This window comes from Epinephelus moara, chromosome 8 (assembly GCF_006386435.1).
Source record: "Epinephelus moara isolate mb chromosome 8, YSFRI_EMoa_1.0, whole genome shotgun sequence".
Classification (NCBI taxonomy): Eukaryota; Metazoa; Chordata; class Actinopteri; order Perciformes; family Serranidae; genus Epinephelus; species Epinephelus moara.
In genome coordinates this window covers 41,655,591-41,668,472 of record NC_065513.1, presented here as the reverse complement: position 1 = coordinate 41,668,472, position 12,882 = coordinate 41,655,591, and the positions used below count along the sequence as shown (strand labels likewise).

At 39.5% G+C, this 12,882-nt stretch overlaps 2 protein-coding genes across 3 annotated transcripts in view; one reads left to right on the top strand and one right to left on the bottom strand.

Annotated features, from left to right (window-relative positions):
• Positions 1-8,254, top strand: part of LOC126394194 (serine/threonine-protein kinase N2-like) — a 35,913-nt gene extending 27,659 nt beyond the window's left edge. Inside the window, exons 17-20 of the mRNA XM_050050885.1 lie at positions 737-879; positions 1,023-1,130; positions 1,325-1,405; positions 1,711-8,254. Coding sequence (XP_049906842.1) covers positions 737-879; positions 1,023-1,130; positions 1,325-1,405; positions 1,711-1,914 — 536 coding nt within the window. The 3' untranslated portion in view covers positions 1,915-8,254. The remainder of the gene's footprint in view (positions 1-736; positions 880-1,022; positions 1,131-1,324; positions 1,406-1,710) is intronic.
• A 137-nt stretch (positions 8,255-8,391) lies between these two features.
• zdhhc12a (zinc finger DHHC-type palmitoyltransferase 12a) overlaps positions 8,392-12,882 on the bottom strand; it is a 10,790-nt gene continuing 6,299 nt past the window's right edge. For both annotated transcript variants that reach the window (XM_050050893.1, XM_050050894.1), the window contains exon 5: positions 8,392-10,665. In XM_050050893.1, coding sequence (XP_049906850.1) covers positions 10,347-10,665 — 319 coding nt within the window. In that variant the 3' untranslated portion in view covers positions 8,392-10,346. The remainder of the gene's footprint in view (positions 10,666-12,882) is intronic.

Genomic DNA, 12,882 nt, shown 5'->3' with positions numbered 1-12,882 from the left:
GGTTGCCCGTTCAATTAAGTTTTAACAGGTCTGACGCTACGGCTGTATCTAGGCTAACGGCTAACATGCTAACTATTATTTCTATGTCACTAGTCACTTGAAACAAATTTAGGACGATAGGAGACGGGTTGAAATAAACCGAAATTTCCCTTTAAGGACAGTCTTGAGGTACTTGTATTTGAGTATTTCCATTTTATGCTACTTTATCCTACTTCTACTCCCCCACAGTTTGAAAGCCCGTATTGTACTTTTTATTCCACTACATTTATCGAACAACATGAGAGACTTGGCAGATTCAAATTATAAATATAAACTACATAATAAATTAGGGTGTATAAGTACAGATTAAACTACTCGGCAGTTTATAAAGTAGCTGAAATTAGCTCCACCTTTATCAGCTGTATAATCATGCATCACTAATCAATTAATATAAGGAGTATTTTTTACTATTAGTTCTTTAAATATGTGTTGATTGTACTTTTAACAGAGTATTTTTGCACTGTATTGCTACTTTATTCAAGTAAAAGATCTTCCACTACTTGAGATACACCTGCAACATATTTTTGTCTTACATTTGTCTTTACAATTTAAGTAATTTACAGAAATCCTCTGTGAGTTGAGTTTTTCGTGATTATGAAAGTATTTGAAAATCTCAGTAAAAAAAAAAGTGCAGTCTATCTACTCAAAACTCTTTTTCAGTCTTTCTGTGATTATCTTTTTGTTAATATTTCGGCAGGGATGGGTCACGGCGATCGGACCTCGACCTTCTGTGGGACTCCTGAGTTTCTGGCTCCTGAGGTCCTGACAGACGACAACTACACCCGGGCGGTGGACTGGTGGGGGATGGGCGTCCTCATCTTCGAGATGCTCGTTGGGGAGGTTGGTAACATTCATTTTTGTTTTTCTTCCATCAGTTTTGTTTGATTTTCGGTCCACAGTCAAATTTTATCGTCTAGGTAGAGAGGCCAAATTCAAAAATATAGTTAAATCTCTAACTCAGCATCTCTCTGCCCTACCACTAGTCTCCATTCCCTGGTGAGGATGAGGAGGAGGTGTTTGACAGCATCGTCAATGATGATGTGCAATATCCAGGGTGTCTTCCTCCTGATGCTGTCTGCATCATCCAGAAGGTAAACGCTGCTCATCTGCTCACTTAACCCTCATTTTACTACAGTTTATTAAGATATTTATGCCTTATCTTATACCTTATTTCCCTCGGTGTAACACAATGTGGTGTATTTAAAAAAAAAGTATAGGATATAAAATATAATTTATCCATTTTAAGTATAATTTATTTACAAACTCTCTGATCATCCGTCTGCAGCTGCTGAAGAAGAATCCTCTGAAAAGAATCGGAGCCGGAGAGAGGGATGCAAACGAGGTCAAAGGAGAGAAATTCTTTGAGGTAAATCACTTTCTTTAAACATCACGTATTACTCTGTAAAAGAATAATTTTGTGTATTTGTTAAGATCCATGTCCACCACTTGTGACTCAGCCTAATGAGGTATTGATTTGTATTGATTATACACATTTACTGAACCTGCCAAGACATGTCAAAGCTGTGATAAACACTTTCCCACTAAATTATTGATTGCTGAAAAGTACAATATTTCCCTCTGAGACGTAGCGGAGTAGAAGTATAAAGTGTCATGTAACCGAAATACTCAAGTAAGGTTCAAATACCTTGTTGAACCTCTAACCTCTTTCAGACCATCGACTGGGAAGCCCTCCTAGCCAAGAAAGTAAAACCTCCATTCCTGCCGTCAATCAAAGAGTCGATGGACGTCAGCAACTTTGACAGCGAGTTCACTCGACTTCAGCCAATCCTGTCGCCTCCCTCCAAACCCTTCATCCTCTCTGCCGAACAGCAGGAAGCCTTCGCAGACTTCGACTTCTGCGCCTTGCACGGGTGAAAGACGAACTCAAAGGACCAGGGTGGGAAAATTATTCCATTTATTTTGTGGCTGGGAAGCTTGTCCACTTCAGTAGACTTACCAAACATCATTATTTATTTACAGTATAACCAACACCTCTTTAGCTGTTTAGCAGCAGGACTTGCAAGAAAACAGACTTTTTAAAACTTTAATCTCTAGTCTAGCGTTGTGTTAGATTATTAATAAATTGGTCAACTGGCATAAAATGTATCTGTTAAATTAGTCTAACAATTTTTATTTAAGTCCTTTATCACTTACAAACACAAAACATGAAGATTACAACCAAAAATGTGACATAAGAACTTTTTAACCTCACTTATAGACCATGGTAACTTGCGATGACCATTGGTCGTCATATCTTTTGACAGTTTATTGTAGAAATGGTCTTATTTATTTAAAATCATACAGGTGGTATCTGTACGGTCAATATGAAGCTATGCTTAGCAACTTCTTAGCTTAGCATAATGGCTGGAAACATGGGCAAACAGCTAGCCTGGCTCTGTCCAAAGAAAACATAAATCCACCTACCAGCCCCTCAGCCCCGTTAGCTGTTTTCCTGTGTTTCCAGGCTTTGAGCTATAAGCTAAGCTAATCGACTGCTGGCGTTAGTGTCATATGTACCGTACAGATATAGGACGTATTGATGTTTTCATCTAAAATAAGCAAATAAGCATATTTCAGAAAGTTTCAAACTATTTCAGTGAAAGGAAAATAAAGTTAGTTGGAGCCCATGTTTGTGTGAAAACAGACTGAAAAATTAAATAATAGAAACACTTTTGGGAAATAGTCTTGTTCACTTTCTTGCCAAAAGGTAGATGAGAAGACTGATGCCAGTAAATATGAGGCTACTGGTTAGCTTAGCTTAGCTTAGCACAAAGACTGGGAACCATGGATGTATTAGCAGAACTGGATACAGCATTGGCGGCAGGGCCCTGTTCCTTTCTATGAGAGTTGCTCAGTGGCACATGAAGCCAAAATGATTCATCTGTCGCATATGAAATAACCCGACTGATCTGGAGATCTTCGTCATTACTTCAGCACTGTGTGGCCCATAGAGCATGTACACTAGAGACACTACAGTGCAGCCAAACAACTCACTTCTGCCAGCTGAATGGATAGCTTCCAATTTAGCACTCCGCTAAATGGGGATGGGGATAAAATAATTTCATCTTGTGGCTCTTCTAGACTTTCCAAATGTTATCGGACCAAATGGATCAAATCCTCATAGTGAAGCGAGTCATTTTTGTGGGGGTTGTGGCACTCAAAAGAATGTTTCCACTGATTTACAGATGTCTCTTACCCAATGTAAGTCAATTACATTGAGGGCAGGGCATCATGTGACGGACCCCAGAAATTGTAGTACCACCATTTGGCCACTATGAAAATTGGCGTCAAACCCTGGCGCACTTCTTGGGGGCCTGCTGGAAACAGGGGCAAACAGCTGTTGAAAGATAAGTCAGCCCTGCTAGTTTTTCCCCCGTTTCAAGTCTTTGTGCTAAGCTAAGCTAAGCTAAGCTAATTGACCGAAGACACTAGCTTCATATCATACAGACATGAGAGGGTTATCAGTCTTTTTATCTAAAGAAAGTCAATAAGCATATTTCACAAAATATTTCACAAAAGAGCCCAGATTTATTTGGAAGCAAATTAAGAGTTTTGAAAGCTAGAAATCTGACCTCCCAGCCCAATAATGATTCAGCTATTTTCATTGATCAACAGCCCTTCAAGCCTTCTAAATAAAGTCGCCCACCCTGGTCTTGATATATAGTACCACCAAATGAACTAACATCTCGGATATTCCTGCAGCTCAGTCATTTTCCAACAAGAACTCTACATATGATCCCATGGCTGATTTTGCTGACTGTTCTCACCGCCATCTAATCGACAGCCAACCGTGGATCAACTAAACCAGGCAGCATCTTTTTTTTTTTTTTTTTTTTTCTTAACAGAGCAAAAGAAAGTGATTATAACCCTTTATATTCTCTGTGGAGAGTTGAGCTTTGTTCTGACTGTCCCAGCAGTAATACAACTCACCTGCTCCTGCTATTAAGAGTTTATCTATGAGATGTGGTCAGGTGAGATGTTGTACGAACAGATACGGGATGCTTGAAGAGTTTCAAACATTGTCACTGCTTTCTTCCATGTCTTTATCCCTCGTTATAGTTCTTGTCAAAATGCCCAAAAATACAGCAAAATCTTTATTAACAGTTGCAGTGCATTTCCTGAAGCTCTGGCCAAGTATTTTTTGATAAGACTGTCAAGAGAGGTGTTGAGTCAGTTTATTGTCATTTTTGAAGCTGAAGTTCAAGACATATCCCAGCTTTCACTCACTACTGGTGAGCCCCTGCATTTATTGTGTGTAACGTCATAATTTCAGCCACTTTTCCTCTTGCTGCACTACATCATTTCCCCAAATTTGTCCTGATATACCAGCAGTTAAGGCACTGACTGCGTGGACTCTGTAAAAGTCTGTAAACTGCCTTATGTTGCCTCTTAAATGTATAAATGATGATTGTCATACCTTTCTGAAAATGATACCATAATACTGACTTGTATTCAGCAGTGTTAGTTGCCTCAGCTGCTGGTGCATCAGTCACAAACGGGACATGATTACATAACATTGTAAGAGGAAATGTCTCGTAAATCATGACGACATTGTATTACATAGGAAAACTACAAAGGCACAAAGAGGAACATAGAATAAAAACAACACTGACTGAAACACACTTGATGGAAAGTTAATAACACTATAAAAGGTCCAAATCAGAAGCCCATTAACACCTCTGATAGTCTTATCAAAAAACTAATTATTAATTAATAAAATAAATAATTAGCTTCACTAAATTTGGATATTGGATACTATATTGTTGTAATTGTACTGTTATTTTTGGAAAGACTCTGTAATATAGTGCAGATAAGCAGATCACCAACAGCACAGCCAATAAATAAAATGTTGCTGTACTAATTTTCTTTCAAACAACAAAATCACAAGATGTTTAAAAAGTTAATATTATTGGATTATTTCAAAATCATAAAATATTGATTTTTAGTGTCAAAAACACAGGATTGGTCGAGCTTTAACAGTCTCTTTTCCAAAACTGTTAACAATTTCAGCCAATTGTTAGTGCTAGCTAAACAAGCTAGGTAGCTACCCAGCTAAGCTGCCTCCTTTAGCAAAGTTTCTGCTGGTGTTACTATGCTAATGCTAGAATACAATTGACTAAGTGCTAACTGTTACTGAAACCACTGCAGTAAGCATAAGTCACATTAGATAAAATTTACTTGACTAATGTTAACCGCTACTGCTGAAACCATAATAGCATTAATCATGTTAGATAAGACTGAGTTGACTAATGCTAACTGCTACTACTAAAACCATAACTGTTAGCATTAGTTACACTACATAAAATTTACTTAAATTAAATTTTAATTGGCTAATGCTAATTGTTGCCACTGAAACCACAAAAGTAAGCATAAGTCACATTAGCTAAAATTTACTTGACTAATGCTAACTGCTGCTACTGAAACCACAGCAGTTAGCATTAGTCACATTAGCTAAAACTTACCTAACGTTAATGCTAACCGCTACTGCTGAAACCATAGCAGTTAGCATTAATCATGTTAGATAAGATTGACTTGACTAATGCTAACTGCTACTACTAAAACCATAACTGTTAGCATTAGTTACACTACATAAAATTTACTTAACAAATGCTAAATTTTAATTGGCTAATGCTAATTGTTGCCACTGAAACCACAAAAGTTAGCATTTGTCACATTAGATAAAATTGACTAATGCTAACTGCAACAACTGAAACCATAACGGTTAGCCTTTAACATGTTAGATGAAACTGACTTGACATGTGCTAACTGCTAATACTGAAACCATAATAGTTAGCATTAATGACATTAGATACAATTGACTTGACTAATGCTAACTGCTACTGCTGAAACCATAACAGTTAGCATTAGTAACATTAGATATAACTGACTTGACTAATGCTAACTGCAGCAACTGAAACCACAGCTTTTCAGCCATTATTGCCATTTTTAGCGAACTATAAATGTACTTATTGGCATTAAAACTCAGTGATAGCCTCTTCAAGCATCCCGTGTGTTGGAGACAGATTCAGCTTGCTTTGTGGCCTTTGCTTATTATATTAATTTATAATAATTATGTACAGTACGTGCTGCCGTTTCTATGCATCACTGTGACAGGCTTTGCCCACTGCCTTGACCAAACAAATGAAACAAGCTAACCCAATTTCTGGTTACAGACCTTTTTTAAAACATGGAAATGTTTCACGTACTTGTCAAGTCATTCCCTCGTAAAGCAAAGACACATTCACACATATCAGTCTCCACCTGTTTTTTTTTTCTGTTACGACAGTAGAAGTGCATGGCACCGTGGTGAACTTGTGCACTAGAGATCCTGTAAATGCTAGCGATATATATATAAGAGAAGCCATAGAGAATTTAATATAGCCATAAATAGTCAGAAAATATCTGTATTTTGAATTTAGCCAAATCATATTCTGTGATACTCGAGCTCTAATGATGTCAGTGCAATAAAAGAAGAGGAAGAAGAGGAGCGGCAGGGACGAAGCTTTAAGATGAATGCCCTGATTTTGTTGAATTTCCTCTCAGCTCATTTTTTGATATTTTTAAACTCACAGCTGAGTTTAAAAGCATCAGAGAGGGAGCTATCGGGCACTATATTAAGATATGGGACTTTAAAGAGTAACTTAACACAATCCACTTTTAAGAGCAAATATTCATTTTATTATTGTATTAACTGATCGAGTCTCAGTCTTTAGTGTTCATGGCAATAGTCATACAGACCAAAAATAACTTGTGGTGTTATCATGTACTCTACACCCCCAGAGAACAAGGCAAAGCACTAGAACTGAAGCCAAATTTCTTGTTTGTAGTAATTTGAAGAGATTGTGCAACAGATAGGCTAGTAGCCAGACTCAAGCATTTGACCTCCAGTTTAAACAATTACACTGAAAACTAAGATGGACGACTGAAAAAGCAAGTCAACATATAAGAGTAAGATCAGTTTTGAGCACCTAACCCTTCTTTCTGTGTCTGCTGTCTCAATTTGCTTTCCAAATGTTTTGGCTGATCCTGAGTACATTGAGGTCACAGACATTTCTGTGAATAGAAAACTTCAGCCATGCACTACTTGTACACTGGTAAAATGTCTCTGTCATGCTGACATGCAAATATATGAAACATGACTGGCAACACGGTGGTACAGTGGTTTGCACTGTTGCCTCACAGCAAGAGGGTTCCTGGTTCAAACCCCGGGGTGGGGCAGCCCTTCTGTGCAGAGTTTGCATGTTCTCCCTGTGTCAGCGTGGGTTTCCTCCAGGTGCTCCAGCTTCTTCCCACAGTCCAAAGACATGCAGGTTAATTGGTGACTCTAAATTGTCCGTAGGTGTGAATGGTTGTCTGTCTCTATGTGTCAGCCCTGTGATAGTCTGGTGACCTGTCCAGGGTGAACCCTGCCTCTCACCCAGTGTCAGCTGGGATAGGCTCCAGCCCCCTGTGACCCCTAACAGGATAAGCGGTTATGGAAAATGAATGAATGAGCAAGATCAGCCATTTTAATTCAAGCTCATGGGTGCCATCTTTGAGTCTGGTATCCCTTTCCTGTATCAGATTCCCAAACATGAGAATGAGCAAAAACAGAACATCTGTTGTGCTCATGGTTTGTTGTCATTTGCAAATGAAACTCAGGATGCTCACGGGTCAAGTATTAAACCATTTTTAATTTAGATTGGATGGCTCCTAAATGTTTTTAAGTCACGAGCAATGCCTCTATAATTGCCCTCTCGAGTCGTTCAGGCATCATTATACTAAGGTCTTGCTAGCGACCCTGCACATTGTTCATATCCATTGCAAGTTTGGTCTTAAATTTCACTTTAAGTGACATTAAAAATGTCCTTAAAAGTCTTAAATTTGACTTGTTTAGACACTCTGAAACTGATTCTGCTCTCAGTGCTCTCACACAGCGAGGATTTTACTGCTCGCTCAGTTCTTTCGTCATTTATTTACTTCCATACATAAAGAAAGAAAGACATGTTCAAGCTGCGACAGGTGTTAAGTTGCTCTTTAAACTAAGAGAAAATCTGTCCTGAAACTGAAAGGGTTAAATTAAAAAAGGGCCAATGTCCCTTTACAGCCACGTGTCCTGCTGAAGTGTCCCTGAGCAAGTCATTGAACCTTCCACCTGCTGTGGATACGAGATTGTCAGCTAAATTAATAAATGTACCAGGACAACCAGCCGTATTGATTTAGCTGCTGTAGCACTTTAAGTTCATGCTGCTGAATATTACATGTTATTATGTGTCAGTACTGTATTTATGTATGTACGTATGTACTGTATGTATGTGAAGCATCCTGACTCAGAATGTCAGTCTGTACAGATGTACTCTATAACAACATGCATATCATCAGTGTTTTAATGTACTCTCGTTGTCAATAAATACAAACAGAACAAATACAGTAAAAAAAATGTTTGTAAAATATTTGGCTCCCAGTGTGAAGATTATCTTATAGTTCATTATTAACAATAAAAATAATCACTTACAGCAGTCACATGAAACCAAAGGCACAAGACATGAATCACACCAGACGTAAAGGCAGTTAGTGTTGTAATACAGAGGTCACCACTCTCACCAGGCAACAGGAGAAACATTTACAGAAGAGAAAGTGGTGACCAGACCTGAGGAAACAAATGTTTGAATCAAATCATCTTCATTTTAACAAAACATTTGAATGCATTAAATTATCACCATATCACCGTTCAGTCTTGTTGCCTCTGGTGTTTGTAATCCAGAGTTAGAGTCCAGATTTCTTCAGTCCACAGGGTTTAAGTAAATATTAAGGAATTATCTGCAAATATTACCATCCACCAGACAAATGCTCATTGTGAAACCTCATTTCCTTTTTTGTCCACAGAATCAAAGTGTAAAGAACCAAAAATGAGCGCATAATGTCAGATTCTTCGCCTTATTTACTCTTAATCAGGTCAGATTGAACCTTGATTATAAATATGCTTGGATTTTGTTAACTGAACTACGAGCAGGACGGACACTTTTTAATTTTCTGACTGGGTGTAAATCTGATTTTTGCACATCCCAATAATGAATATCGAAAACAAAACAGCAGTAATAATGTTTACAATAACAAACATATGCAGAGAGCCTTGGTAGCTAAGTGGTTTGGGTGTGTCGCATAACTGCAATGTCGCCGGTTCAGTCCAGTTATTATTACCTTTGTTGCATGTCATGGCCCAGTCTTTTTCTACCATTTCCTGTCTACCTCATCACTGTCAAATTGTCCAACGAAGATAAAAATATCCTCACAAAGAAAAATCGATCTTTAAATATGTCTATAAATTAAAATATTTGTTTTCTAAGCAACGCATCGACTCTGAAAAAGAACTTCCAGCGCAGGCTCGACTCACTCTGAAGTGAGCTGACTTTGAAAAATCCTGATTTGGGGACAGCCCTGCATTAAGATCCTAAAAAGGATTCTTCCTCTGAGGAACATGAACAATTGTGCAAAATTTAATGGCAGCCCATCTAAAAGTTTTTGAGTTATTTCAGTCAAGTGGTGAACTGACTGAAAAACAGACGGGGTGTTTTTGTTTTGTGTTTCATACTCGCCTTAGTGTCCCAGGTGCGACCTTTGCATGCCAGAAAATGACATAATCACCCTTTGTGCATCGACCACAAGGGCTTAAAAAGTTGTTGCGATGCTTGGTCATGCACCTCTGAGTTTCTGTTACTAGGAGCCCACCTCGCTTTTCAGTTCCACAGAAGCACTTTCGAGGGAAGACTGACCAAGCAGATTGGCCAGTACTGACATCTCTACTGATCTCTAATGACGACTCTTCACTGAGAGACCACAGGGACAGTCATCTAATGGCTTTATGTTTTTGGAAACAGCCAACACACCTGGGAAAGACATTTTACTGCAGGGTGTGGAGGCACATGAGATCGCTGTTAAGACTTCTTGCTTATCCACAGAATATTTTGTTTGTGTGTCACCCAGTGTTTTGGAGCATATTGCAGCCAACAGCACACTGAGCTTTAACACCTCAGTGCATGCTCATAGCTTGCATGTCATCTACCGAGGCCCACGCCATGGTGTCTTGCGCTGGTATAAACAAAGCTTAGGCTTAAACCAGCTCAGTGATTTGCTTAATGCCTTGTTAGCACTGTATGTGAACTTTAGCAGGTAGTTAGGAAACATTTTATGGTTCAATTCAGTTGTAAACTTTTACCCAAAAAGGAAATTAAAAAAATCTCTGCTATTGAGGTTAAGAAAATTATTTTCTCTCCCTGAAAGAAGCGTCTGACTCGGTTGTAGGTAGTGACGTGGCGTCTGGTTGTAGGTCAGACAGAATTCGTGGTGCTTCTGTCGTTGTACGTCTGCTCCCACACCACCGTCCTGCAGATGCAGAAGAAATCCCACAGGTTGCAGAGGACGCCGCGGTCAAACGGGTTCTCCTCGTCTCCGCAGTTCTTCAGGTACGAGATCCTGTGACGCGACATGAACTCCCAGGTGGTGCAGTTGATGGAGACCAGGTAGAGGTGGCAGCCCAGCAGCAGCAGCACCACCATGGAGAAGATACTGACGAAGGCCAGCGCCGCCAGCAGGAACCCGTTCACTCTGAACCACAGCTCCCATGTGATGCTGGGCGAGATGCCAGACCTGGAGGATAAACACCAAGGTTAATGACAAATATTCTTATTATTTCAAGAGTTGTTCTTTGCCCTGAACTTTGCCTGACAGGCTGGGTGTCCAAGCAACACCCAGCAAGTATGCGTATGTTAAGGTTTGGTCCTGAAGATTTAACACCCATCCATACATTCAGTCATTATTATTTAGATTTCATTTATGGACAATGTGTTGGCGGTATATCGGTAGAAATTGTTTCATCCTTGATTATACGGTGGGTTAAACATTAGCCAACAAAGCTGAGACAGTTTTTCCAGTCTTCCCAAGCTGGACACAAACATTTTGAGTAACTACAACAGGAAGCGGCGCACCATCACGACCAAAACTTCACACCTCAAAAACAGTCCGATCTAGAGAGAAGATACAACCACAGATATCAGTAACCGACAGAGTAGCAAAGGGCCGTGGGTGGTAATCAAACCCCCGGCCGCTGTGGCAAGGAGACAGCCTTTGTACATGGGTCGCTTGCTCTACCAGGTGAGTTAGTGGGCGCCCCAATAAACCAGTTTCTGATTTCTGAAAAAAAGCAAGAGAACAGCTGAGCAAACCTCCTGAAGACAAAGTCTGCTGTGTCCAAATTAGCAAGTTAAAATATCTTTAGTTAGCTAATCAGCCTGACTAACCTTTAAAGTTTTAATTAGCTGTACTAGCCTACAGTGTATTTACCCGGCCTAGCCCGAGCTAGCTTGACTGCTGACCTTTCAATATCATAACTGCCAAAGAAAGACCCACATTTATGTGAAAGTCCTGCTGCTGGCAACTTCCGATATCACGCCTCCTCCTATCCAGACTCTAAACAAAGTGAGCCTTTGTTTATTACGTGAGGTTCCCAGCCTTTATTTTGCCTTGTACTACTCAAAACAAAGCCCTTGTGACCCCTCATCACCGGATGAATCACGTCTACCAGCTGTGACATGTTCCTCATTCCTCGTTTTATATGAATAACTTTGTTCCTGAAATTATCGAGTCACTTACAACAGAGAGGGCAAAGTCTGAGACAATTAAAATAACTTTGCACTGAGGTAATGTTTTTCTTTTTAATGCTTCACCCTTCTGTTAATCATCTTGTGACTCCTCGTGGGAGTTCTGAACACCGGACCATGACTGTAACTCCTTATATGTTCATATTAGTCCATCTCACTTGTCTCAGCTGCATCTTGTTTGGTTTCACACTGACACCAGAAAGAGAGACACCACCTCTGTGCTGGCTTCTCTTAACTGGCTACCAGAATTGATTTTCAACAGTAAATGTTTTTTATAGACACACATGCTTCAGAGCCCTTCTCATAACTGGGATCTTTTAAGCCCCTTAAAATCTTCTTCAGGTCTTTGAGGTCGTCTCTCCTAAAGCTGTACTGCAGATTTCTGGGAAAAGTTTGCAGCACTTGCATCATCTTGTGTTGCTTGTTACACACACATTCACTCAGCTTGTCTATATTTTATCTGGAGTTTATTTGGATACCCATCAGCTTTCACTGTTCCTTCCTTCTTTTTCATTCACGTCTCTCCATTTAGTTTTCTTGCACATAACAGTTGCTCACTCTCTCTACTTATTAAGGTTTAATCCAAATACAAGTTGATGTGTGTGTGTAGCCAAACCTACGAGCTACAACATGCTTCATCTCTGCAGGATCGATTTCTAAAATGAGGATGAACTTTGAGATTGTACTTGAGCAACACATTAAAGTGTCTGTTTACCAAATATAAACAGTGAATATCAGTAAATCTACTTGTATTCTCAAACTCACGTGTCTCCTAACATGGCCATATGTTGTAGAGATTAACCTGCAGATCAGAGTGCGCTACGAGTTTATTTTTCACTGAGTCACAATGAGAAGGCTGTTCTCCACCAGATAAGGACATTTATATTACAGGAGCTCTTTGTGTAATTCAGAGTGTATGAGTTATCTGCACATGGTTCTCAATATGAAGGTGGCTGAGCTGGCAGCTAGCAGATAACAGAGTTGGGTCAGTTTCCAGTTTTGGCTGTCAGATGTATGAGCTTAAAGGAAAATTTCAGTTTATTTCAACCTGTCTCCTATCATCCTAAATTTGTTTCAAGTGACTAGTGACATAAAAATAATAGTTAGCATGTTAGCCGTTAGCCTAGATACAGCCGGGGCGCATAGTAGCGTCAGACCTGTTAAAACGTAAGTGAATGGGCAGCCTTCAAGTGCAAAGTTAGTCCAC